The following is a 26,284-nucleotide window of genomic DNA, read 5'->3' on the forward strand; positions in this document are numbered from 1 at the left end:
GCTGGACCAATAGACATCTTCTCCTGGGAGTATGAAGCGGGAGACCCTGGGCCCGCCGGTTCTGGGGAATGAGGCTAAACCCAGGGGACATGGGGGTCTCCGACTTCGGTCCTGACTCACCCTCACACACACATTGCCCTTGACCTCTGTGCAGAGTTTCCATCCTCTCTGCGAGTTCACACTTCTCCCCCACCACCAACCATAGCCCATGCAGAGGCTTGTGGGCCAAGGGAGAAGGGGAAGGGGAAAGGGGGAGGGAGAAGGAGGGAGAGGAGGGAGGGAGAGGGGTGGGAGTGTGTGGAAAAGGGCGCAGGTTGCGCCACTGAGCCCCCCACGTTGGCAAAAAAAAAAAAAAAAGTCCTATAGTTTTCCCCTTCATCACTCATATTGAGCCTTGTCTTCTCATGGGGCCCCCTCACTGATGACCCGCCCACAGATAAGCCTCCTCCCTCACTGGGCCCCCATTCTCCTCACTGAGCCCTCTGCCGATTCAAAGACCTCAGCCCGCTCAAGGAGCCCCCTTTTCACCATTTCCCCTCCACCCTTGGCTCTGGCCGCACACCCTCAGAAAGGCCACCTCAGGACCTGTGACTCTGAGCTGGGTCCAGAGGGGAGGAAGCGGTAGGTTCTGCATCTGCCATCTCAGCTGGGACACTCCTGGGGCCCTTATGCATCTTCACTCGTACTTTCCCCTTCCTCATTGTCTTTGACCCCTGAGTGACCCCTGGTGGCTCTTCCTCTGGGGCAATTTGTCCTTCCAGGCACTGGCCTCCAGGTGCAGGGCTGACCAAATGGCACTGAAATCTGGCCTGGAGGTCAGACATAGAGGGTGGCCAGATCTGGTCTGGATCTGGTCTGGGTGTCCATTGTCAGAGGAACATTGTTGACTAGAGCTCGTGGGCCAGAGGCTGGGATGGGAGGGACGGGGAAACCCTGGGGCCGGGCCTGCTCCCTCAACCAGCGGGGGACTCGTGGAGGGGAATTAATAGAGGTGGCAGTAGTAAAAAGGGAGGGTATTTTCACAGCCAGGACTCCCACAATAAAGCCGGCTGCCCGGAGGTGTCTAAACAGACGCCTAAGCAACTTCCAGAGGTACACAAGACTCCGACGTAAAAGTAGGCTGAACTCAGGGAATTCTGCGGCCCTTCTTCCGTTTTCACACCCCACATGGATAATAAAAAAAGAAAACGAATGTTAAAAAAATATTCTTCTCCTGGGAACTTGAAGTCTTCATGAGAGCAGGGACCAATAGCTTATAACGTCAGAAGTGTGGAGTAGCTAGTTCTATGATAGGACTGAGGAAGGGCTGAGGGGTGTTCTAGAAAGAGAAGGAAAAGATGAGGAGAGAGAGAGAGAGATTGGGAGGGAGGGAGGGAGAGAGCACACAAGCCCACAACTTTCTAGTTTCCAGTTCTGGCTCCTTTCTCAGGAAATCTGTGGGATACCACTTTCATAATGAGATTTCCCCTTTTGTTTACAGCACGTTGAACTGGTTGTTTCTCCCTTGCAACCAGCGTTTCTTCATAAACACAGTATTTTAAGATCATGGGCTTACGAGTCAAATAGACTTAGGTGTGTATCCTCACCTATGAAATAAGCAAAATAATCCTTACTTCCTGGTTTCTGTGTGGATGAGACAATGTAACATGCTGGCATCTGCACTCTGTACCTGGTCCATGTAATGGCTATTGTTCTACCAGAGTCGTGAGCTCAGTTTTTCCCTGAGAATCCCAAAGGCATCCAGGAAGGATGCCTTTTGTAGGTTGAGTGAGGCTCTCCAGTGTTCAGTCCATAAATACCCCCTCTGCCTAGTGTCATGGCACAGAGAGTAGCCCATCTTCCATTGGCTGGACAGACGTGGGCCAAACTGCAGTAAGTGTTCCTAGGGTCCTTCACCTGGTCCATAACCCACGGCCTCCCAGTGTCCTCACTGAGTCCTCCTTTCGTTGTTATCCTCATCGAGGCATTAGGAGAAGGAATATATTTCTTGTCCCATTAGTTTTTGTACAGCTTATAAGAACAACAGAAAGAGGACACCAAAATAACTTCCTTGTACGAAGAATTTGTTGTGATGCAGATTCTGTACTAAGCACTTTACATGTACTATATCTAGTCTGTACGACACACCTGCAAGGCAGGTATCATTGTACACAGTTGACATCATAAACTAAAATTTTGAGAGGTTGAGTGACTTGCCCTAAACCACTTGGCTGTTGCTCATAAAACCTTTAAAGCCTGCCTGGATTGGATGGAGCTTTAACCCTTCAGGGTTAGAGATGTTGGACAGGTTGCTTAACTTCTCTGGTTTCCCCGTCCATAACTTGGGGGAGGATAGAGTGTCTATACCATAGCATTGTGGGGAGAATTAAATGAGATGACTCACGTCAAGCGCTTAGTACATTGCTTTTCATGTTTAAGGGTCTTTAAATTACATGGAAATCTTTTCTTGGCCATGGAAAATTTTTATATCTTATTTTTTAAAATCAGTATTTACTGAACAGATTCCAAGAACTGTAACCACAGAACAGAGCACTCAGGGTGTATTTTCATGAAACAAAACAGGAAAAGTGCAGGCAACAATCTTATTGTTTGGTATTTATGATATCAAAGAGGTTTGTGGGATTTATTTTTCTTTATAACATCAGTTATTTGGCATTGCTTGAGAGAGAAGGTCCCAAACAGCTTGGGTTCAGCCAAAAACATTACTAAAGTTGTTTCTTACCAGTGTTCTGACTTTCATCCTTGACCTTATGAATTCAGGCCAACACTTTGTTTTCTGTTTCTGTCCTGTATACTCTGTTGGCAGGCAACGTTCACTTAAAAGCCCTGAAAAGAGAAACTTCGTGGGTGAAGACAAAAACATCCAACAAAAAAAATGAGTTAACCAGATCCCATATTTCACACGGAATTATCCCATAATACTTAAAATGATCATTCAGTTCATCTTCTTTGATTATTGCAATATTGCCTTAGGAGACAATAATATCTTGACTCCTGAATCCCTCCCCCCGCAAACATTTTTGTAATTAAGTAAAGAGATGGCAAATTCAGAGGGTAAAGTGACTAAACTGTGGATTTAAAAATCGCTCAGGAAGGAGACTCTTAAAGTCACTTGATCAAGAATAATACTATTTATATGGGGCTACCATATTCAGAGAAAAGACAGACTTTTAAAATGGAGTTAATACAGAAATCAAAATTACGAAGAAGAATAGAATGTTTGTTATCTGATCCCAAGGCTGTAATCTAAGCTCACTTCTGAATTCTCATCCTTAGAGACCCCTGGTGCCTGTCACTGCCTGGTAGTATATACCAGGACCTTGGACTTAATCCAGATCCACAGCCTGGCCACACATCCATGGTGCTACCCTGCCTCTGCACACTGGGCCCTGGTTCCTGCTGCCTCTGCTAGACGCCCTCTACTTCTGTGAGTCTGGCTGTTTTATAAATGGAATGTAAATGGGATCATGCAGTATTTGTCCTTCTGTGACTGGCTTATTTCACATAGCATAATGTCACCCCACTACTCAATCAAGTTGGCAACAGAATTTGTGTACTTGTTTGAGCTGAGCTGATAGGCTGAGGGTAATAAGCTTGGGTCTTGAGAGGCAGCTGAATAATCTGAACAATCCCATATCACACCAGTGCTGACACTTACCCCGATGCACCCGGATGAAACTTCTTTTTCCATTTTTTTTTTTTTTTTTTTTTTTTTTTTTTTTTTGCGGTATGCGGGCCTCTCACTGTTGTGGCCTCTCCCGTTGCGGAGCACAGGCTCCGGACGCACAGGCTCAGCAGCCATGGCTCACGGGCTTAGTTGCTCCGCGGCACGTGGGATCTTCCCGGACCAGGGCACGAACCCGTGTCTCCTTCATTGGCAGGCGGATTCTCAACCACTGCGCCACCAGGGAAGCCCTTCTTTTTCCATTTTAAGAGCATGACAAGCAAACAAAAAGAAACAGCCAAGCTTGTGAACTGAGTTCCAAAGGCATTGGTTTGTAAAAGCAATAGCTATTATGGAATACACACAAGTACACACACACACACACACACACACACACACACAAAACCAAACTATAAATATTAAACTTTATGAGAGAAGGGCCACATGATTTATTATTCTCTTTTAAGATACCATGTTTGAATATCGTGTCATAACTGAGTGAATGAACCCTGAGTTGTTTTTGTTTTGTCTTGTTTGGCTATAAAAGCTGTTAATTGCCTATGGAGAAAATCCCCAGTGGAAATAAATGAAGATTGGTCAAAGAGAAAGCATAATGCCCATGTTTTGGAAAAGTGCCATGTCAGAGGGTATGAGAGCATAGGGGTAAGAGTCAAGGCTTTAGCCCCAGAGAGGCTTGGGCTCCAGTGCTTCCCAGCTAAGTGACACTCAGCCAGCTGCTAACTTTTACGAGCCTGTTGTTTCTTCATCTGTAAGGCAGGATAAAGGAGCCCAGAGTCACATGGTCATGGGAATCCCAGTACAAAACATGAAAAAGGAAATCTTTGTGGCTTAGTTTGCTGGAAGACTAGCATGATATGCAGAAACAGGAAGATGATGTAGAGAGTAGAAGCTGTTCTCTCCAATTTCTTTTGCATTAGCTCCTGTAATGATTCAATGGTATATGACCAGGGAGAAAGAACTGAGAAAACTTGACAGGAGCGACTTTTCTCAAAATTAATCAAAACCAAAGGATTCCACAAAAAATAAGATGGATTGATGAAACGACAGTGGGATGATTAGATGACCGGAGAGGTGACAAAGTGAGCAATGAAAGCTAGCAGAGGGGCTTCCCTGGTGGCGCAGTGGTTGAGAGTCCGCCCGCGGACGCAGGGGACACGGGTTCGCGCCCCGGTCCGGGAAGATCCCACGTGCCTCGGAGCGGCTGGGCCCGTGAGCCATGGCCGCTGAGCCTGCGCGTCCGGAGCCTGTGCTCTGCAACGGGAGAAGCCACAACAGTAAGAGGCCCGTGTACCGCCAAAAAAAAAAAAAAAAAAAACCAAAAAGCTAGCAGGAAATAGGTATAACAGTGTTCTCTGTGAGTTTCTTTTAATTTTCTGTATATTAAAAGTTTTCTAGATATAACATTGGGGGGAAAAACTACAGCTTTTCTGTAGCAGCGAGTGGCCTCTGGAAGTGTCTGTGGTGCCCCCAAGCCAGGGAATGAGCAACATTCCCTCACACTCTGCTGTGTAGTTGAGGTTTAGGCCCCAGTGTAGACAGAGCTGGGCAAGTCCAAGCAATTCAGCTTCCAAGCACTTTGAACTCGAGCAATTCCGTTAGCCTGCCTTATCCCTAGTTTCCTTATTCATAAACAGTGAAAACTATGCCTGCCTCTTACGAATAAATGCAAGTATCCCTGGCACCATGATTAGGAAATTCGAGTCATTAATATTCTGAGTATCAGAGTCAAAAGGACCTTCCAATCCATCTCACCCAAACCCCTCATTTTACAGATGGACAAGCAGGCGCTCAGAGAGGAAAACTGATTTTCCCAGTGTCACACAGCTGATTAGTTGTAGCACTAGCCTTTGAATTCAGGTCTTCCGGGTTCCAGTCTAGTACTCTGTCATTGCATCAATCTTCCTCCTGAGAAGGCTTGTTTCTTCCATCTTATAAAATGATGCAGACCAACTACATGGCCGTCAGGTATCACCAATGATCCCAGTGCCAAAGAGCAAACACCCAACAAGAGACAACCCAGAGCTGGAGCAATGGAACTTTCTCCCCCTCTGGCTTTGCTGCTCTGACCCCCACCCTCAGGCAGTCCTAGATTCCATAGGATCAAGGGGCTTTGGGGCAGCCAGCCTTCAGCTCTCCATGCACCTTAAGCCTGAGAAGTCCCGTGATTTTTCTGTCTGGGGACCAGAGCCTGGCGTGTGGCAACTCCAGGTCCAGCCGCAGCCCCTGGGCAAAGCTATCTCTTGCCCCATCTCATTTGACCGGATCAGGGCAAAGAAGCGGCTCCTTCCTGGAATATGACTGGGGTCCAGGCCCGCCTATTTCCACCTACATTCTTTCATGTTGGCCCACCAAACTCCAAACTCTTGCTAAATTTGCAGAAGAGAAATCAGAGACCTTTTACCCTCTAAGAACCATGTGACTGTTTAGCAACTTTGCCCCAAGGGCTCAGAAATTGGAGAAACAACTTCTCCTCTCATCTTCCTAAGTTCTGCACATTGTGTTGCTTTTCAAGCAAACTAAGCCACAAAGATTTCTTTTTCAATGTTCAGGACTGGAATTCTCACGATCACCTGACCGTGGGCTTCTTTATCTGTCGCCATGAAACTTGATCACAGACCTTGAAGAATCCAAAGTAGTGAAATACCTTCCACCGAGAAGTTAAGGTTTCCTATGGAACAGTGAACTTTGGTGCTGCATATTGCTTTTACAAAAATGTTAAGCTACATACAATTTGGGGGTATCTTTCCTGCCACCAGAGGAATCTCTGGAACCGGCTGATTCTTTGCTAGCCAACACTAGGTGTTTTTTGTTGTTGTTGTTAACAATGTTATTGAGGTATAATGTACATGTCATAAAGTGCTCTCACTATAAATGTAAAATTCAATGATTTTAAGAATTTTAGAACATTTAGAACATTTTCATCACACCCAAGAGATCCCTCCTCCCCAATAGGCTGTCACTCCACATTCCCACTCCCAGCAAACATGACCCTCTTTCTCTATAGATTTACCTTTTCTAGACATTTCATAGAAAACAGATAGATGGATTCTTCACAGTAGATAATCATATCTTTATTACTCATAGACTGGATCCATCTCTTCATGATCAACATGGCCCAGGCACTATGCGAGGTGCTTGCCTTAAATGAGCAAAACAGACTAGATCCTGTCCAGCTAGGGAGGCAGGGAGTTAACCCCAAACAATCACAAGTGAAGATGGGCTGTGAAAGGGGTGACCACGGGGTGGGGAAAGGGGATCCCTAGAGGGTAAATGAAGGCAGCTCACAGTTGGCCGTGGGATGGCACCTGGATGATGTCAAGAAGCCTCAGAGGGACTTCAGGCCGGGGTGGGGTGACCTAGTGGCCCTGCAAATGGATTGGAGCAGATAGACCAGCTGGGAAGTGCTGGCCTAGCCCAGGGGAGAGGGGCCCAGCGGATACGAACTTGGATTCCCGGTCAGATGGATCTGTGAGGTGTTGAACCTTGGAAACGTAACGTCTCTAAACTTCTCATCTGTGAGTTGAGGAGAATTATGTTCTGTCTTCAAAAGACTGTTACTGTGACAATTAAGTGCCAGAGGTGTGGGCAGCGTTTCACGGGGCACCTGGTGTGAAGGCCGAACTCAGCCATTGTGAACTGCTGGGCTCACCCGGGGGCCCCATCCCTCCCTCTTCTCGATAAATATGTGTTGAGCCTCTGAACTGTGTTAAGTGCTGTGACTACTGATGAGGAAGATGTAATTCCTGCCCTCAAGCCGTTTTCCTTGAGCAGGGTAAGTTCTTAACCTTTGCGTACCGTGGACTCCCTTGGTTGCCTGGTGATGCTTACAGCCCTCTTCTCAAAATCATATTTTAAAAGTGCGAAAAGGTTCCTATGGATTCTCATGAATAACAAAAGTGGAGGAGCCCACTGTAGTTGTCTGGTGTTGTGAGAGAAAGCCTTTTGCGTCTTCTTAGACAGTTTTTCAAATAGAACAATTTGTTCAGTGTTTACTGAGCACCTACTATGTGCTGGGCAGTAGAAATACAGCAGAGAATATAACAAAGTTCCTGCCCTCATGAACTTACATGAGGGGGATAGGCAATAAACAAATAACCTCAGAAATATACAGTGTATCAGATGGTGATAGGTGCCGTGGGAGAAACTAAGCAAGTTGTATCAGTCAGGGTTTTCTACAGAAACAGAACTGATAGAAGATTTCTCTTTCCCTCTCCCTTTCTCTCCCCCTCTCTCCCCCTCTCTCTGTCAATAGGCATGAGAATCCTCTCTTACCTGGCAGAGACTCAGCCTTTTCTTCTGTTCAGGCCTTCAACTGATTGGATGAAGCCCACCCACATTAGGGAGGGCAGTCTGCTTCACTCAATATAGGGATTTAAATGTCAATTTCATCCCCAAACTCCCTCACAGAAAGACCCAGAATAATGCTTGAGCAAATATCTCAGCACCCCCTTGGCCTAAACAAGGTGACACATAAAATGAGCCATCATCTGGGTTAATAGGAAAGGTGGTAACTGGAGGTGTCATTTAGTAAAGGGGAGTCAGGGAAGGTACCTCCAAGTAGAGGCCAATCAGAACAGTTGACCTCAGTGAAGTCAAAGCAAGAAGCTGTGGAGGAGGATCATTCCAGGCACAACTAGAAAACCCCGTGTCTGGGACAAGATGAGAATGTCGGAGCTATGGTAAGAAGCCACTGTGTCTGGAGCACGGAGTGGGGTGGGGGGGGCCCCCAGGCAAGGAGCTGTGGTTGGAGAGGTGGGCAGCAGCAGGTTCACATAGACCTTGGGGGCCAAGGTGAGAATCGGGCATTTCTCTTAAAGGATCATGGAAAACCACTGGGGAGTGTGAACCACGTCTCTGGCTACTGTGCTGAGAACAGGCTGCAGAGGGGGAGGGTGCAAGCTGGGGCACATTAACTGAGCTTATTGTTATAACCAGCTAGAGAGGATGGTGGCTTGGGTTGCAGTGACCACAGCAAAGGCCACGAAAAGTGAGCAGATTATAGACATACTTTGCAGGGCGAGCAGAGGACCTTGTTGCAGGGTGAATAGACATTTTAATAGAAAATACACAGATTCTCAGGATGTGCCCCTCCAACCCTTTTCACAGACCTTGATTATGCCTGATGACAATTCAGCTGTCACAGAGGGAAGCCTTTGCCAGGTGGCCTCTGTCAGCTGATTATTTTTCTGAATGGCTTTGCATGTGACTGCTCTTCTGGAAAGTTGCTCTTGCTTTATTCATCGCTATCTGCTTCTGTCTCTTTGCCAGGGAAGCTATCTCTGTGTGTGCGGTCTCCACTATATCTTGGTAGCTCAGCTTTGTTTTGTGAGCTCATTTGGCCTCGTTAAATATCATAGTCTTGTTTGTTTGGATTTGTTTTGTCCTATTTTTCCAAAGAACTAAAATGTTATTGGGGTTTAATTTACATACATCAAATGCACAAAGATTACAAGAGCACTTTAACGTGTATACCTGTGAAATGTCCACCCCAAATAGGATTAGAATATTCCTATAGCCTAAGATAGTTCCCCCAGACCCCTTTCCAGTCAATCTCTACCATCTCCTTCCCCCCGACGCCGACCTCTGTTCTGACTCCTGTTTACCGTGAATTAGTTTGGCCTATTCCTGAACTTCATCTAAGTAAATCATTAGTATTCATTCCTTAGTGTTTGGCTTCTTTCATTCAATACAATGTGCTTGGGGTTCATCTATGTTATTGATTGCATCTGTAGTTTGTTCCCTGGCTGAATATAGCACAATTTTTGAATTAATTCACCACTTGATGGACATTTGAGTTGCTTCTAGTTTGAGACCATTGTGATTAAAACTGCAGTGAACCGGGCTTCCCTGGTGGTGCAGTGGTTGAGAGTCCGCCTGCAGATGCAGGGGACGCGGGTTCGTGCCCCGGTCCGGGAAGATCCCACATGACGCAGAGCGGCTGGGCCCGTGAGCCATGGCCGCTGGGCCTGCACGTCCGGAGCCTGTGCTCCGCAACGGGAGAGGCCACAACAGTGAGAGGCCCGCGTACCGCAAAAAAACAAACCAAAACAAAAAAACTGCAGTGAACCATTATTCACAATAACTAAAGATATGGAAACAACCTAAATGTCCATTGACAAATGAATGGATAAAGAAACTGTAGTGTATACACACAGTGGAATATTATTCAGCCTTAAACTGGAAGGAAATCCTGCAATATGCAACAAAATGGATGAAACTGGAGCACATAATGCTATATGAAATAAGCCCATCACAGAAGGACAAATAATGCATGATTACACTTATATGAGGTATATAAAATAGTCAAGCTCAGAGAAGTGGAAAGTGGATTGGTAATTGTCAGGAGCTGGGGGAAGGGAGAAATCAGAAGTTGCTATGTGATGGGAATTAAATTTTATTCATGCAAGATGATTAAGTTCCAGAGATTTACTGCATGACATCGTGCCTGTGGTTATCAATACTGTTTTGTGCACTTAAAATATTGTGAAAAGGATAGACCTAATGTTAAATGTTCCTACTTACAGAAACAACAACCACAAAAAAGACAAAAAGAAAAACAAACCTGCAATAAATATTGGGTACATGACTTTTTATTTACTCGTATTTTCATTTCTTTTTGGTAAATACATAGGAGTAGAACTGCTTGGCCACAGGGTTGGTGTATGTTGTTGTACTTTATCAGAGTGTTGGTTTTAATTTTGTTTTCATGCACGGGACGGCGTACAAGCCTTAACTAGGTACATCTACGTCAGGGCTTCCATCAGCAAGCCTTAGAAGAAAAACTGCGATGACAATGATATTGATGATAATATAGTGATAATGATGAATATAAAAGTGACGATGAAGAGAAGGTAGGACATCCTGATGATGCTTTTGTAGTACTTACCACGTGCGGCTTTCTCTGTATTAATTTATTAAATCCTTACAGCAACACTGAGAGGTAGGAATCATCATCCTCATTTTACAGTTGAAGAAACAGCCTCAGAGACATGAATTCATGTTCTCAAAGTCACTCAAACCCATAGGGAAGAAGCTCCTGTTCTTTCTACGAATTCTACAACCTCATATAAGAAGTCCTTGTGAATGTCATCTCTCACGTCTTCTCCTGATGCCCTGACCAGCCTCCTGAGTGGCTGCTTTGCCTTTTTTTTTTTTTTTTTTTTTTTGCTGTACCTGGGCCTCTCCCGTTGCGGAGCACAGGCTCCGGATGCGCAGGCCCAGTGGCCATGGCTCACGGGCCCAGCCGCTCCGCGGCACGTGGGATCCTCGGGGACCGGGGCACGAACCCGCGTCCCCTGCATCGGCAGGCGGACTCCCAACCACCGCGCCACCAGGGAAGCCCTGCTTTGCCTTTGATGAGATATTTTAAGTCCTTCTGGCATCTGGTTTGCCTGGCAGCTGCTCTTTGGTGTCTGAGGTGCTGGCCTAATGTCTGCCTGCCTGCAGGGTCCCTTTGACTCTCAATTTGTCCACCCCCCTCCACTAGATCCCGCAACTCCTTTCTCTAGCCCCTGCCTTTTCCCTGTCAGTTTTACCCCGCCCCGTTCACCATCACCACTCTCCATCACCAAACCCCATTACAATTTACCTAAACCCCATAAGTGAGCATCTTTGAATCAACTTCTCTAAATGTTTGAAAGAGTCTTCCTTCAAAACGGCTTAGTTGCTCTCCAAATGATTTTGCAAAGCATTTTGCCTTGAATCATTTTTACAATGAGAATGTTTGACCCAATGGCCTTATTTTGTTAATCACCATAAAAAGCATAAAAAGGATGATGTTGTTGACAGCAAACATGCTATTTACGTGAGCATCTTTCTTCTATTTGATGAGAATTTCAAACAAATACATTTCAGGAAGAAAAACTGGATCTTTTATGATCTCATTTGGCCTTTTTTCTCCTACCAATATCTAATTATAATTAAGATAATTAACACACATCCCAAGTCCCGATTTTTCAGCAATAAACTCCTGTCTAATAACAGTAGCCTACATTCAGGTACTAGTTCAAGTTATTTTCATATACTTTGAGTTAATCTCCACAACAGCCCTCTGAGGTAGATCAAGCAAAAGTAACTGGGAGGCACGACCACTGAGCAAGAAGTTGGTAAGTTAAGGAACTGGGGATTCTCTATAGCGTTGAATAGAACTTCAAGCCTAGCTTCATGCGAATTTTACATGTTTCATCACTCCGACAGCATGGGTAAAATCACAAATTCATCCCATTGTCAGGACATTCATTTTTTTAAAATTGAAATCTATTTGTACTAACAATTATCATTTGAAATATCTAAGTAAGTTACAAGTGCATTGTAAATTGCTTATCATCTTGTGCTTGCTGGAATTTCTCTGAGATTTTTTTTTTTTGCGGTACGCGAGCCTCTCACTGTTGTGGCCTCTCCCGCTGCGGAGCGCAGGCTCCGGATGCACAGGCTCCGGATGCACAGGCTCAGCGGCCATGGCTCACGGGCCCAGCCGCTCCGCGGCACGTGGGATCCTCCCGGACCGGGGCACGAACCCGCGTCCCCTGCATCGGCAGGCGGATTCTCAACCGCTGCGCCACCAGGGAAGCCCGTCTCTGAGATTTAAGAGAAAGATTTCTGTGAAACCAAGGCTATACTGTCCAATTTGCTAGAAAGTGGGTGCCCTCTTGTGGACTATGTAAAACCAAAGAGACAGATTTCAGTCGGGAAGTATAAACCAGTCTAAATACACGAGCCCAGCGGTCCCCAACATTTCTGGCACCAGGGATCGGTTTCGTGGAAGACAATGTTTCCATGGACGGGGGCTGGGGGCGCGAGTGGGGGGGATGGTTCAGGCGGTGATGCCAGCGATGGGTAGCGACAGATGAAGCTTCACTCACTCACTCGCTGCTCACCTCCTGCTGTGCGGCCCGGTTCCTAACAGGAACCGGTCCCTGGGGGTTGGGGACCCTGCACTAGCCCCACAAATGTACACACTGTATCCCTATGAAAGTAAAAAAAAAATCTTAGAAGTGGATAGTAAGTTTCTTCAAGACGTCATAGAACCTTAGAATTTGAGATGTTAATCCTCAAGATGTGACATCATATTACAGATAAGGAAACCAAAGCTCCAAGAAGTGAGTGACTTGTCCTCAAATCATAAAGCATCACAAATCTGAGGTCCTGCTAAGAATTTAAGACACTTCATGAAGACAGCATTAACATAAAAGACCACACAGAGATACTTGTAGTATGGCAAATACAAAACCAGACCATTTTTAGTAGTGTCTTACTGTTCTGCACTCCTTAAACATTTTGAAGTTTCTCACCCTAGATTAAGTGAATTGGGGGGTGGGGAGGACTTAGGAGGCTGATCCAGTTTAGAAGGGATTAGCGATGCTGACCTGTGATGGGGTGGGGATAATGGGGAAGAGCCTGAAGCGGATGGTTTTGAGAGTTGGTTTTGAGGCTGAATCCACAGAACTTACTGAAATTGATTGCTATAAGGGAGAAGAGGCAAAGATGGTTCCCAAGTTTCTACTTTGGGGCAGTTGGGTGTATTGTAACTGAGGTAGGGGTTTCTTTGAGTAAAGAATGGCTGAAAAAGTTAATAGATGAGTTGTCTACATGTTTTTAGGATCAGGACGCATAGTCTGAAGTCTTTTGTGAGTGTGTAGGCCCGCATGGATATTTAATTGACAACAAGGGCATTTGAGAAAGTCTGTGCCTGGCTTGCTAGTGCTGATGAGACTCAAAAAAAAAAGTCAAGGACATAATGGAGACTTTGTTCTTTGTTTTATTTTTGTTAGTAAACTTTCATCATGCCTGTAATTACAACAGAATTTTAAGATGTGATGACAACAGAATTAAGTAGCTCTAAATTAAATAATAATTACATTTAGTTTTAATGATGACCACTTATTGATTCAAGCCTCCTTGTTTGACGTTTGTCTGTAATACAGTTGCTTTGGTGAGCAAACTGGTCAGGCCTGGTTGGTCTCCTTATTGAGTCTAGATAATTGGACTCATGTTCTAAAATTTCAGGTGGGCTGTACCTTTGGAGAGGGGGCTACATGTCAGATTCCTTGGCTAAAATATTATTCTATTTAGGGGTTTCAGAATTTCATAGGAGGGGGGCAAAAAAGAGAGGAGACTTTGGAACAATGGTGGTTTTTTCAGGAACGGAAACATGATTAGGGATGTGTTTGGGGTCCTAAAAGGGCTGAATAGAGTGTCTCAAATCACACTTGAAGGATAGTCACCAATTTTTCCCACTGGAGAGTCAAAGGGATAAAGCAGATAGAACATGGGCATCAGACAGAGGTGAATTTAAAAGCTGGTTACTGCTTACTCTGTGACCTTGTACAACTTATTAATTTTTCTCGAAGTTTTCTCATCTATAGCATAGGTGATGATGATGGTCTCCATGGGGTACTAGCCTACTTGGGTTGCGATAGTAAAATACCGCAGACTAGATGGCGTAAAGAACAGAAATGTATTTTCTCACAGTAATGGAGGCTGGAAGGTCTAAGATCACAGTTCTAACAAATTCCGTTTCTGGTGAGAGCTCTCTTCCTGGCTTGTAGATGGCTGTCTTCCTGCTCTCTCCTCACCTGGCCTTCCCTTAATGCATGCATACAGAGAGCAAGAAAGTGGGCTCCGTGGTGTCTCTTCTTATAAGATCAGGGCCCCACCCCTTATGACCTTATTTAACCTTAATGACTTCTTTAGTGACCCCATCCTCAAATACAGCCACACTGGAGGTTAGGGCTTCACCACATGAACTTGATGGGGAGCCAGGCACAGTCAACCCTAACATACATCAGAGGGCTTGAGTGAAGATTAAGTGATTTAATGATGCTAAAAATTGGCTCTGTTCTGGTTGCAGCTACAGGTAACACAAGGTGAATTTCTTTGTCCCTTAAGATACCTGCCATGTCTATTGTGTTCATAGCCATTATCCCATTGGAAGGACCTACGACAGGAAACACATTTTCTGCTCTTGGTAAATGTATTATTACTCGTATCACAGCATTTAACAAAGAATAAGAATGGACATTGCTTTACCCATGTTATGAGTCCTAATATCCCTCACTTTTGTGTTGCCTTTTGTTAAGCCTCCAAACCACAGCACAATTACTTTGCTTCCCTCTTCAAGAGTTAACTCCTGCATTCTCAGAGTCTTTGGCTAAAGGAGTTCAAACTACCTTCACCTTTCTGTGACATGCTTTTAGAGGGTGGGAAAATTGGAGATCTTTAGTCATTATATTGCTTTAAAAACGTAAAACTACTCAGTACGCTTTGACTCAGCAATTCTACTTATTGGAATTTGTTCTAAGGCAATAGCTGAAAGTACATGCAATCGCAAATGCAAGGATATTTATTGCCACATTGCCTGTGATAAGAAGAATCAACTGAAAATAACCTCCACACAAAGCACAGGCTTGGCTGGTTACATCCCATCCATCCATTCAATGGAATTATATGGAGCCACTGAGAAGTGTGTTGTTGAGGAATATCTATTGACATGGGGAAACATTTATAAGCCAGTCTATAAACCTAATGTAACTAACATTCTTATAAAGAAAAATAAGCATGGGGGAAAATCTAAGACATATACCAAGATGCTAGCAGAGGTTATTTTTGGTGGTGGGATTAAAGTTAGCATTTTCCTACTGTGTCTTTCAACTTTTTGCAATGAATAAGTATTAATTATGAATATAGAAAAAATTAATAGACATGATCCTTTAAAAAGCTGAGGCATCCAAGGACCCCCGTGTTTTTGGTGGGGCTCTGCATTGGTGAATATCTGCTGGGGGAGGATTGAGCACAAATGAACATTCTAGAGAAGAATAATTTAGAAAAAATAAGTGTCATTCCAACTCAATGACTCCTTGAGAGCCCTGGTGGCCAATATTTCAGTGGATAAAATTTTATATTATTATAAAATATTCATATATAAGTAGTAAGAAACTGGAAGGAAACAGACTATATGTCAAGAGTGAGATCGGTGGTGATTTTTTTTCCTTTTTCATATTTTAAAATAATTTAATTATTAAATGTTTCATAATGGACACCTTTTCATGTTACAGATGTTTTTGTTTTCCTTACCCACTAAATGAAGAGGCTTAACCGTCAGGAAAAGTTACATTGAAAGGCCTTGAGGACAAGGAATATGCAATATTCTTCTTGTTTTCTCCTCAGAATCCAGCATGGGACCAAGAGAGTTTTGGTAACTGAATTGAATACCAACCAGATGGGTCATATGCCAAAGCTGGATTTTCTGTGCTACTCATGTTCCTTCTTAGTGTGAATAGTGTAAAATAACAAAGTAAAATAAAATAAAATAAAAATTGGTGGCATGAGAACTGCATCCAGAATTGGAAAGAGAATGTTTCTGCTTCTTAGGAAAATAGTCAGCACTAAAGATATAAATCCCTGGATGAGGATCAAGGAGCTTTTCTGACCATACAACCAACCATCAACTGCTTGTTTTGTTCTGTGACCAGGCTCCATGGATCCACCCTCAGCATTTGTCTCTCATCCAGCCAGGCAGGGGACATGGATTTGCTCATGATGTAGGGATGTGTGGTCATTGGCAAAAAGCTTCAGAAGATGTTTCCATCAGCTCAGCCTCTTGATGGTCCAAATCCAAAACAGATGTGGCTGGTTCTCCTCTGAAACATGCTGACCCAGGACTCTAAAGCCCCATCACAGTGTCTGAGGCTGCCCTTCTTATAAGAAGATCAAGACCCCAAATGTCATGAAACCTATCAAATTGAACTTACTCCAGGCCTCTGAGAATCCAGATAGAATAGTTTTCAGTGAGGGAACAAGAACAATTAAATTTCCTACTTACATGGGATTTGATACACTGTAAAGCCTTTCTCTTGCACATTTGAAATTCTCTCGACTTAGTAAAAAAGAGGCAGTTCAGGTCTCATGAGCCCCATATTATAAAAGAATAAATCGAAACACAGTTTCAGTGTTTTGCCTGAGGTCTTCTAGTATGTTAAGTGGAAGGGGTGGGTAGAGGACCCATGTCCCTGATTGGTTTTTTTTTTTTTTTTTTTTTTTTTTTTTTTTTGCGGTACGCCGGCCGCTCACTGCTGTGGCCTCTCCGGTTGCGGAGCATAGGCTCCGGACGCGCAGGCTCAGCGGCCACGGCTCACGGGCCCAGCCGCTCCGCGGCATGTGGGATCCTCCCGGACCGGGGCATGAACCCGTGTCCCCTGCACCGGCAGGCGGACTCGCAACCACTGCGCCACCAGGGAAGCCCTCCCTGATTGTTTTAAGTCAGCTTTACTGAGATGTAACTTGTCTGCAATAAAATTCACTCATTTTAGAGTACAATTTCTTGAGTTTTGACAAATTTATAAGGCTGCATAACCACCAACATAATCAAGATATAGAATATTTTTGTTACCCCCAAATGTTCCCTTTTGCCCTTTGTAGTCAGTCTCTTTCTATTCCCAACCTTTGGCCCCTGGCAACTGCTGATTTGGATTCTTTTACGATAGTTTTGCCTTTTCTAGTATTTTATATAAGTGAAATCCCACAGCATATGGTTCGTATCTGGCATCTTTCTCTTAGCATAATGCTTTGGAGATTTATTCATGTTGCTGTATGCACCTGTAGTACAATTCTTTTTTTAAAAAAAAAAAAATTATTTATTTATTTATTTTGGGCTGTGTTGCCTCTTTGTTGCTGCCTGAGGGCTTTCTCTAGTTGCGGTGAGCGGGGTCTATTCTCTGTTGCGGTGTGCAGGCTTCTCACTGCAGTGGCTTCTCTTGTTATGGAGCACAGGCTCTAGGCATTCAGGCTCCAGTAGTTGCGGCGTGTTGGCTCAGTAGTTGTGGCTCGCGGGGTCTAGAGCACAGGCTCAGTAGTTGTGGTGCACAGGCTTAGTTGCTCTGAGGCATGTGGGGTCTTCCCGGACCAGGGCTCAAACCCATGTCCCCTGCATTGGCAGGCGGATTCTTAACCACTGTGCCACCAAGGAAGTCCCTACAATTCTTTTTAATTGTGCAGTAACATCCCTTGGTGACAGTGTCCTATTGTGATCTGTGAATATATCACAATTTGTTTATCTGCTTACCCCTTGATCCATCTTTACTTGGGGAATCTAGTAAAATGCTGGTAAATGCTTGCCTCTCCAGGGTGTTCACTTGTGTCTAAGCTCCTTGAGGGTAAGGACAGTGTCTGTCTGGTTCACAACTTTTTCCTCAATGCCTGACACAATGGATGAATGCATAGATAAACAAATGAATGAATGAACACAATATGTTGGTGTTTAACTAAGCAACTGAGAATAGAAGCTGCCCTAGAAAGAGAAACACATCATTAAACTAATTTCTCTATTTTGAGGTTTTTCAGGTTCTGGGTACTATATATAACCTCTCTGAACTCAACCTTTTATAAAAGGAGGTCAACAATTCTTTCCTTATGGGATAGTTATGATAATTAAATGAAATAACCTATGTAAAGCATTTTACACAGTGCCTGCCAGGTAATAAGTGCCTCAAAAGTCATCTGGTTTTTATCATAATCATTGCTATTACTTGAATAACAAGAAGAAATGCCATTCAAGGTGGGAACTTTGTAGGGTATTACAAATTCCTCTTCCCAGAAATTCAACTGTAAAACTGAGGTATGGCTAGTTTTATTCCTTTCCTGGTGTGTGGTCCTTTAGCCCACTTATTTACAGGGCATCAGTGGCTGACATTCTTGCTGACGTGTCTGTGCAAAGCTGTTCTCATTCGTTGGCATTGCTTTGGAAAATGGCTGTCACTGTAATCTTCCGCATTAGTAATGAGAATATCAACTTATGTTTAAAAACTTGATTCAACCTATGAATATAAACAGACCTGTTCCTAATTCAGGAAGCCTCCTGATTGACTTTGACCAATCATCCTTGCAGTTTCCAATAATGCCTCCCACACAGGCCTTCCTCTTACCTTCCCCTGGTGCTAAATCAGATTCCAGTTGAAGTGGCAGATAATGCATTTGGGCCTGAATGGACCTGCTGGCCACTTGCGTAAAAGAATCAGCTGTACCAAAAACAATTTTGAGGTTTTCAAAGGGAAATGGAATTACAATTCCCATTTGTTTTCGCAGAGGCCTGATCCCCTTGTTCTCTGGATCAAGTTAAACATAACGACTTACCATCATCTTGCTTCCATTAGATGACCTCAGAACTGAATGACTTCCCAGGACAAAGAAAAATCCCCAAGCCAGGCACCACCTATTTCTTCTCCAACATCATCTCTTTCTGAAGAATTTCATCTGTCCACACTTGCCTCCCCGCTAGCTTGTAGCTCTGGCATTATTCTCTGTGACTAACACTGTCTGCCTCCTTGAAACACTTCAGAATCCTCAGATGATCAGGAAGGACTTTGCATCCAACAACTGTGTCCTTTTTGCAATTTTAGCCTGTTTTCTTGTACCCTAACTTCAGGGACAGTGGTGTTGAAATAAATGTCTAGGTTCAAGGTGGAGCCGTTGCTGCCCAAGGTGACATGTCAGCAAACCAAACTTCTGTGTTCTTGTAAGTGCTCTGCTTGATCATAAATGCGGAAAATCCATTCAGCCAAGCCCCAAATGCCAAGCCAACTCTGGGATCTACACTTATTTCCTCATCCCTTGATCTTTCTAAATTAGGTCAGATATGCAACCCGAGCCATGCAACCCATGCCCTGTTTCCTGACTGCTTCTTCGAACTCTTTATAAAACTTGCTCCTGCCTCAAATCCCTTGGGAAAAGTGCCTCACTGCTTGTGAGGCCTCCTACTCCCACAGCCCAGGGATTATTTCCCCTTCAATAGAGGGCATCAAACTCATTACATATTGTTTTAGTTTTGTCTTTGGACAGTAGATAACGGCTAGACCTCTTCCTCTTTAGAATCGTGTCTCCTTTCAGAGAAAAGCCCATCCCAATTGCGTCTTCCCTTGATTTTTATTAAAAAAAATTTTTTTTTTTGGAGTGTAGTTGATTTACAATGTTTTGTTACTTTCTGCTGTACAGCAAAGTGAATCAGTTATACATATACATATATCCACTCCTTTTTAGAGTCTTTTCCCATATAGGTCATTACAGAGTATTGAATAGAGTTCCCTGTGCGGTACAGTAGGTTCTTATTAGTTACCTGTTTTATATATAGTAGTGTGCATATGTCCATCCCAATCTCCCGATTTATCCCTCCCTGCTTTGTATCTTCCGTTGAATTAACAATTCAAGGCAATTGTAGATTAAACTGTTGATTAAACAATTCAGTGTTTAGTCTCTCCTCCCAGATGCCATGGTCCAACTTGGCATCTTGGGTGGTGATAACTCTTTTTTTTTTTTTTTTTTTTTTTTTTTTTTTTTTGTGGTATGCGGGCCTCTCACTGTTGTGGCCCCTCCCGTTGCGGGGCACAGGCTCCGGACGCACAGGCCTAGCGGCCATGGCTCACGGGCTTAGTCGCTCCGCGGCATGTGGGATCTTCCCGGACCAGGGCACGAACCCGCGTCTCCTGCATCGGCAGGCGGACTCTCAACCACTGCGCCACCAGGGAAGCCCAAGTGATAACTCTTGTAACTGACAGAGGTTAGAGACTTTTCCTGAAATGAGCGGGCACTCTTGGAGCTCTCCTCTGAGTCTGCTTCAATTTCAAGTACTCTATGAGGGCTCAAAAAAATAAGAAGAGAATTGGGGAAAAAATAGAGTAAGCCATGGGGCTTCCCTGGTGGCGCAGTGGTTGAGAATCCGCCTGCCGATGCAGGAGACACGGGTTCGTGCCCTGGTCCGGGAAGATCCCACATGCCGCGGAGCAACTAAGCCCGTGAGCCATGGCCGCTGAGCCTGTGCGTCCGGAGCCTGCGCTCCGCAACGGGAGAGGCCACAACAGCGAGAGGCCCGCATACCGCAAAAAAAAAAAAAAAAAAAAAAAAAAAAAAAAAATAGAGTAAGCCTCTTGTCTGATTCTTCCCCACCCCATAAAAGATGGGTGATGATCCATTCTTTAGATCCTATTAGAGGAGAAAAAGCTGAAATCAAAGCCCACTGAATGTCCACCTGGACGTAGAGAGTAGCTTGTCAGGGATCTCAGTACCCAGGAGAGGAAGAAGTCTCTGCTTGGTTCTCCAAAGAGGTCCGCTCGGGTTGGTCTCCGTACAGCCCCAAACAGAGCTTCTGTAAAGGTCAGTGGGACTCACATTTTCCATACAGGGTTCACCTTCATGCTTGTTAAAAATGTGGGTGCTTGAGCTACACTCCAGAGAGGTTGCCCTGTGGGTGTTCTTGAAGTGGATTTCTTTCTGCATTGAAAATCTCTAAATCTTAATATCTGATATGTCCCCACTGGAGAACTGGAGGCTGCTATGATCTTTTGATTTTTCTTATAAAAAGGGCACCAGGGGAAGCTACCTAATAACCACACTCTGAGTGGAAGCATCCGCTTAACAGAAGTTCCCTAGACCCCTGTTTATCAAAGTGTATCCCACAGTCTACCTGCATCGGAGTCATCGAGGTGCATATTAACAATGCAGATTCCTGTTTCTCACCCTCTGACCTACATCAGAATTTCCCTATCCCAGGCCCAGGAATCTGTACTTTAACAAGCTTTCCAGGGGATTTTTGAAAAACTCTATAGCTTGGGAACTGCTTCCCTAAACAGCAAAGTCTTCTTAGCGAACCATTGGAGATGGAGCTCTGGGGTATATGGGGCCGAGTCTGCTACAACTTGATGGTGAAGGCCTCACCCCCGAGCTGCCAGGGTCCAGGCCGAGGTAGAAAAATTCAAGTGGAATTTCAGGAGCATCTCTAGGAGGTGTGTGACGTTGGGTAGATTTCTTAGTTTTTTTTCATTGAAGTATAGTTGATTTACAATGTTGTGTTAGTTTCAGGTGTACAGCACAGTGATTCAGTTATACATATATTGTTTTTTTTCAGATTCTTTTTCCTTATAGGTTATCACAAAATATTGAGTATAGTTCCCTGTGCTATACAGTAGGTCCTTGTAGTTTATTTTATATATAGTAGTGTACATATGTTAATCCCAAACTCCTAGTTTATCCCTCCCAACCTCTTTTCCATTTGGCAACCGTTAAGTCTGTTTTCTATGTCTGCGGGTCTATTTCTGTTTTGTAAGTAAGTTCATTTGTATCTTTATTTTTCTTAGATTTCACGTATGAGCAATATCATATGGTATTTGTCTTTCTCTGTCTGGCTTACTTCACTTAGTATGATAATCTTAGGTCCATCCATGTTGCTGCAAATGGCATTATTTCATTCTTTTTGTGGCTGAGTAATATTCTATTGCATATATATAGTTTCTCAATCTATAAAATGGGATACGTACTGCCTACTTCATAGAATTATTGTCAAGATTAAGTGAGTAATTGCACTTTAGATCCTTGGAAGTGTACCCAGCCCACAGTAAAAGCTGTGTGCATGTGTCAGCTGCTGCTACAGCTGCTTCTTTTATACGTGTTATCACCGTCTCCATCTCCACCATCTTGGGGGGGGGGCAGTCAATTCGCTAAACCTCAGGGGTCAGTAAGTTATGCCCCTTTACCTGTTTTTGTCAATAAAGTTTTTATTGGGTTGCAGCCAGGCTCATTCCTTTATGCGAATGTCTGTGGCTGCTTTCCAGCTACAACAGCAGACTTCAATAGTCACTACAGAGACCACTTGTCCTGCAAAGCCTAAAATATTTATTCTTTGACCTTTTCAGAAAAAATTTGCCAACTCTTCCTCTTCTTTGAGACCCAGTGAATAGGCTGATTGCCTGGAGGAAGGGCAAAGGCAGTTGTGTTAGAAGTTAACAGCCAAGGGCAGAGTTCTGTGAGTGAAGCAGAGGAACAGGCATCTAGAAAGAGGGTAGAAAGTGGAGGAAGCAGAGGCCAGAGGACACTCCTGAGAAGGGCTTGGGGTGAGAGGATGCTGCCAGCCTCCTAGCTCAGTCCCAAGCAAGTCTGGCCTGGACTTCAGGAGGCTGGGGTGAGTCTGACAACGCTTAGGGGAGGGTTTTCTCTCTTTCCACCTGCCGATGGCTTTCTTCTTCCAGTCTTCACTCTGCTTTCCCAACTGGTCAATTTGTAAAATGCCCTCACTGAGCTCAAAACACATCACCACATCTAATACCTTCGAAAAGTGCTCTTTCACTGTATTTCACCCAATGCGATCACTAATTGTCGACTATATGCCAGGCACCAGGGCAGATACAGAAAATAAAACATGGACCTTGCCCCGTGGAGTGCATAATCTATTTTTTAACTGCCAAGCCATAAGCCCTTCAAACCTAAGGCTTGAGGCTCCAGCCTTGCTCACTTGACACCCTGGGGCAAGAAATGCCTGGGGTTGCAGATAACTGGTAACTAATTAACACCTCCAATCAAGATCATAAAAAGAAACTTCCCAGGGACAAATGTATCTGCTGAAGACCTATGCTCCCACTCCCAGGTTCCACTGAGCAAAGCAGGTGCTGAGCTGTGTCCTTACTGCCTGACTTTTGCCAGGAGGCTGTGCATGTGGATAGAAAGAGCTATAGTTTACTGAGTGCTTCTATGTTGCTGGTACCTGTGGTTTGCATTTGTTGTCTCATTGCATCCTTACATTCGACAGGTGAAGTAGGTACCACTCTTTTTTTTTACACATGGAAAATGGATGCTCAAAATGCCACATCTGGTTGGTGGTAGATGTGGAACTCTATTTCTTATCCATCAGATTCCAAAGTCACCATTAGAGTATATTGTGCAGATAAGACTAAGAAGGAGGGGAAAGATAAAAGCTCATCTGGATGGAAGCAACCTACATATCCATCGACAGATGAATGGATAAAGAAGATATGTGTGTGTGTGTGTGTGTGTGTGTATACATATATATATATATATATAATGGAATATTACTCAGCCATAAAAGAGAATGAAATAATGCTATGTGCAGCAACATGGATGCACCTAGAGATTATCATACTAAGTGAAATAAGCCAGACAGAGAAAGACAGATATCATATGATATTGCTTATATGTGAAATCTAAAACAAAAAAGATACATTGAACTTATTTACAAAACAGAAAGAGACTCACCGACATAGAAAACAAACTTACAGTTACCAAAGGGGAAAAGGGAAGGAGGGAAAGTTAGGAGGTTGGGATTAACATATACACATTACTATATATAAAATAAATAACCAACAAGGACCTACTGTATAGCATAGAGTCTATACTCAATATTTTGTAATAACCTATATTGGAAAAGAATCTAAAAATATATATATATATGTGTAACTGAATCACTGTGCTGTACACTTGAAACTAACATGACATTGTAAATCAATTAAAAAATTTTAAAAAGATTTTTATTAGAATAACATTGAATATATAGACTACTATCTAAATAATGACCATCTTTATTATACTGTCTTCCCATCAATGAATATCTCATATATATAAATATATATGTATATGTGTGTATAGATAGCTCTTTTATTTTTTGTTGATTGCTTTATAACATTTACATATAACTCTAGTTCATTTTTATTAGATTTAAGTAATTTATGATCATTTTATAGATTATTTTTATCTCTATTGTGAAATGGATCTTTTACCTACTATATTGTATGAACAGTTATTGCTAGTGTATAGGAATGTCATTTATTTTTATATGCTTATCTCAATATTATCTTTTTCAAACTTTTCCCTGGTCCCTGAAACTTGAGCTTTTCTGTTAAACTTAGTAGCTCTCCTCAAATGGGGCAAAGACATTTTCTTTGACAACTTCAATGCTACAGAACATATGTAAGGGTCAAAGTTTCTAATATGACAGACAGAACAAGGTCCAAGTACTTATCACAAGGTGTCTTTGCTAAAATCTGTTCACTTGCAGAAATGATTTGGACGAGATCTGCTTGCATTCTCTCTTTCATCTTGTTTTTTGCCCACATAGCAGCTGTATCGGTAAGTAGGTTCTGCTCTTCATGGTATTTAGAAATATTCATTGTAGTATATGTTATCCATTTACTGTATCTTTATTTCTTTTCAGATTAAGCATCTTTCTAAAGGAAATGGTAAGAACTAATTGAAATGCATAGAGTGTTTTCTGAACTTTCTCTCCTTTGTTCAGCGAGACTGGTAACAATTTTTTCCCTCACTTTTAACAGTACATGATGGAGAGTTTGATGAACAGAAGGATATTTCAGAAATCAATTTAGGTGGGTGTAATTTCTGCCATCATTAATTCCTTTAAATAATTTAAAATCCTGTGATAGAATTGCTGAAAATCTCTTAACCTTCATAGTATGGTATTGGGTAAATTTAGGAGAGAACTGTTCATTCGTGCCTCATTAGAATTTGCAGAGTTTCTGAAAATGGAAATGTGGAAAGAGAATAATGGTTAGACCAAATTTTCTAGAACTAGTGAGTGCTCAGGGGATCTAGAAATATATAACAAGATTTTTGTTGGTAAAAAATTTATTCTTCCAGTTTTCATTTTGAAAAAAGAAGGGAAAATGGATGATTATTTTGCTTGCTAAAGAAAAATGTAAGGAATATGCCTTTGGTTATATTTAGTGGGGAAAAACCCCAGTCCCTTTACTGGCCCATCATATTCACTAACAACTGTTTGCTTGGGACTTGGAGAAGAGTGTAAAGTGTCTCTGTTTCAACATCTTGTCCACAAAAACATTCCTTGAAGAAATCCATTGGTCTCATCCATTACTGAGAGGAGAGAGATGCCAAGTAATTGTCTCTCTTTTCTCTCTCATCCTGTCTCTAAAATGAGGGAGAAGCCGTGACATTCTGGGTATCTTTGGTTAGAATTGGTGGGAAACAGAGGTTCCATATTCATGATCATAAGTACCTTATAGCTTACAAAAACTTTCATATCCAATTGCATATTTATTTGTCAAATTCTATAACGGGGTGAGTATTATTTTCATTTTGCAGGAAGGAACAGGAGGCTCCTTTGGGTCAAGTTGACTCACCCAAGATCACAGATGGCAGTGGTAGAGCTCACCTCCAGGTCTTTTGACTCATAGCTTAATAGCTCAGTCCTATATGAAGAATGTAAAACTTAAAAATTCTGTCTGAAGTAGTCTGTGTTTTCAAGGGAAAGCTGCTTGTCAAACTTGAGGACTGTAATAAGAAGTGACATTCTTTTAAATGTCCTTAGTTTTCCCACCAGGATCTTCCCTTTTAAGGATCTTACTTTCAGAAACACTCTGAGGCCAATGCCAGCAGGGAGAAAGTATATTCTGCTAAGGTCCTGACAGCAGATGTTTGGAGCCATGGTTTTGAATGGATCTACCCATATTTGCCAGGTCTTCTTTATTATCAGAGCAACACCCTGAGCTTGGCTTTGAAGGGCACCATTTTTTTTCATGGGGAAGAGCAAAATCAACCCATTTAGCTAGGGTGGGGAAGAAGGACAGTACAATAGCAGAAAGGACCCTGGACGGGAAGTCGGAAATTCTATAGCTCACTCAGCTGCTGACTACCTGGTACCTCATTTCCTGTCTCAGAAAGTCCCATTTCGACCCCCAAAGTGTGAGAGTTTTGAAGTCAATGAAGTCAATGACCAAAAAGATTCCTTCTAACTTGTCTCTTACTTTTAAGATTCTTGGACAAGATTTCTTTTCTTTTTTTATTGAAGTATAGTTG

The 26,284-nt window shown here is 43.2% G+C and overlaps 1 protein-coding gene across 1 annotated transcript in view; it reads left to right on the forward strand.

Annotated features, from left to right (window-relative positions):
• The first annotated feature begins 3,357 nt into the window (after nt 1-3,357).
• The window catches only part of MEP1A (meprin A subunit alpha), a 50,301-nt gene continuing 27,374 nt past the window's right edge, over nt 3,358-26,284 (forward strand). The window contains exons 1-4 of the mRNA XM_059076540.2: nt 3,358-3,427; nt 24,513-24,583; nt 24,669-24,693; nt 24,787-24,837. Of these exons, the coding sequence (XP_058932523.1) occupies nt 24,515-24,583; nt 24,669-24,693; nt 24,787-24,837 (145 nt within the window). The 5' untranslated portion in view covers nt 3,358-3,427; nt 24,513-24,514. The remainder of the gene's footprint in view (nt 3,428-24,512; nt 24,584-24,668; nt 24,694-24,786; nt 24,838-26,284) is intronic.

The sequence above is a fragment of the Kogia breviceps genome, chromosome 10 (assembly GCF_026419965.1).
Source record: "Kogia breviceps isolate mKogBre1 chromosome 10, mKogBre1 haplotype 1, whole genome shotgun sequence".
Classification (NCBI taxonomy): domain Eukaryota; kingdom Metazoa; phylum Chordata; class Mammalia; order Artiodactyla; family Physeteridae; genus Kogia; species Kogia breviceps.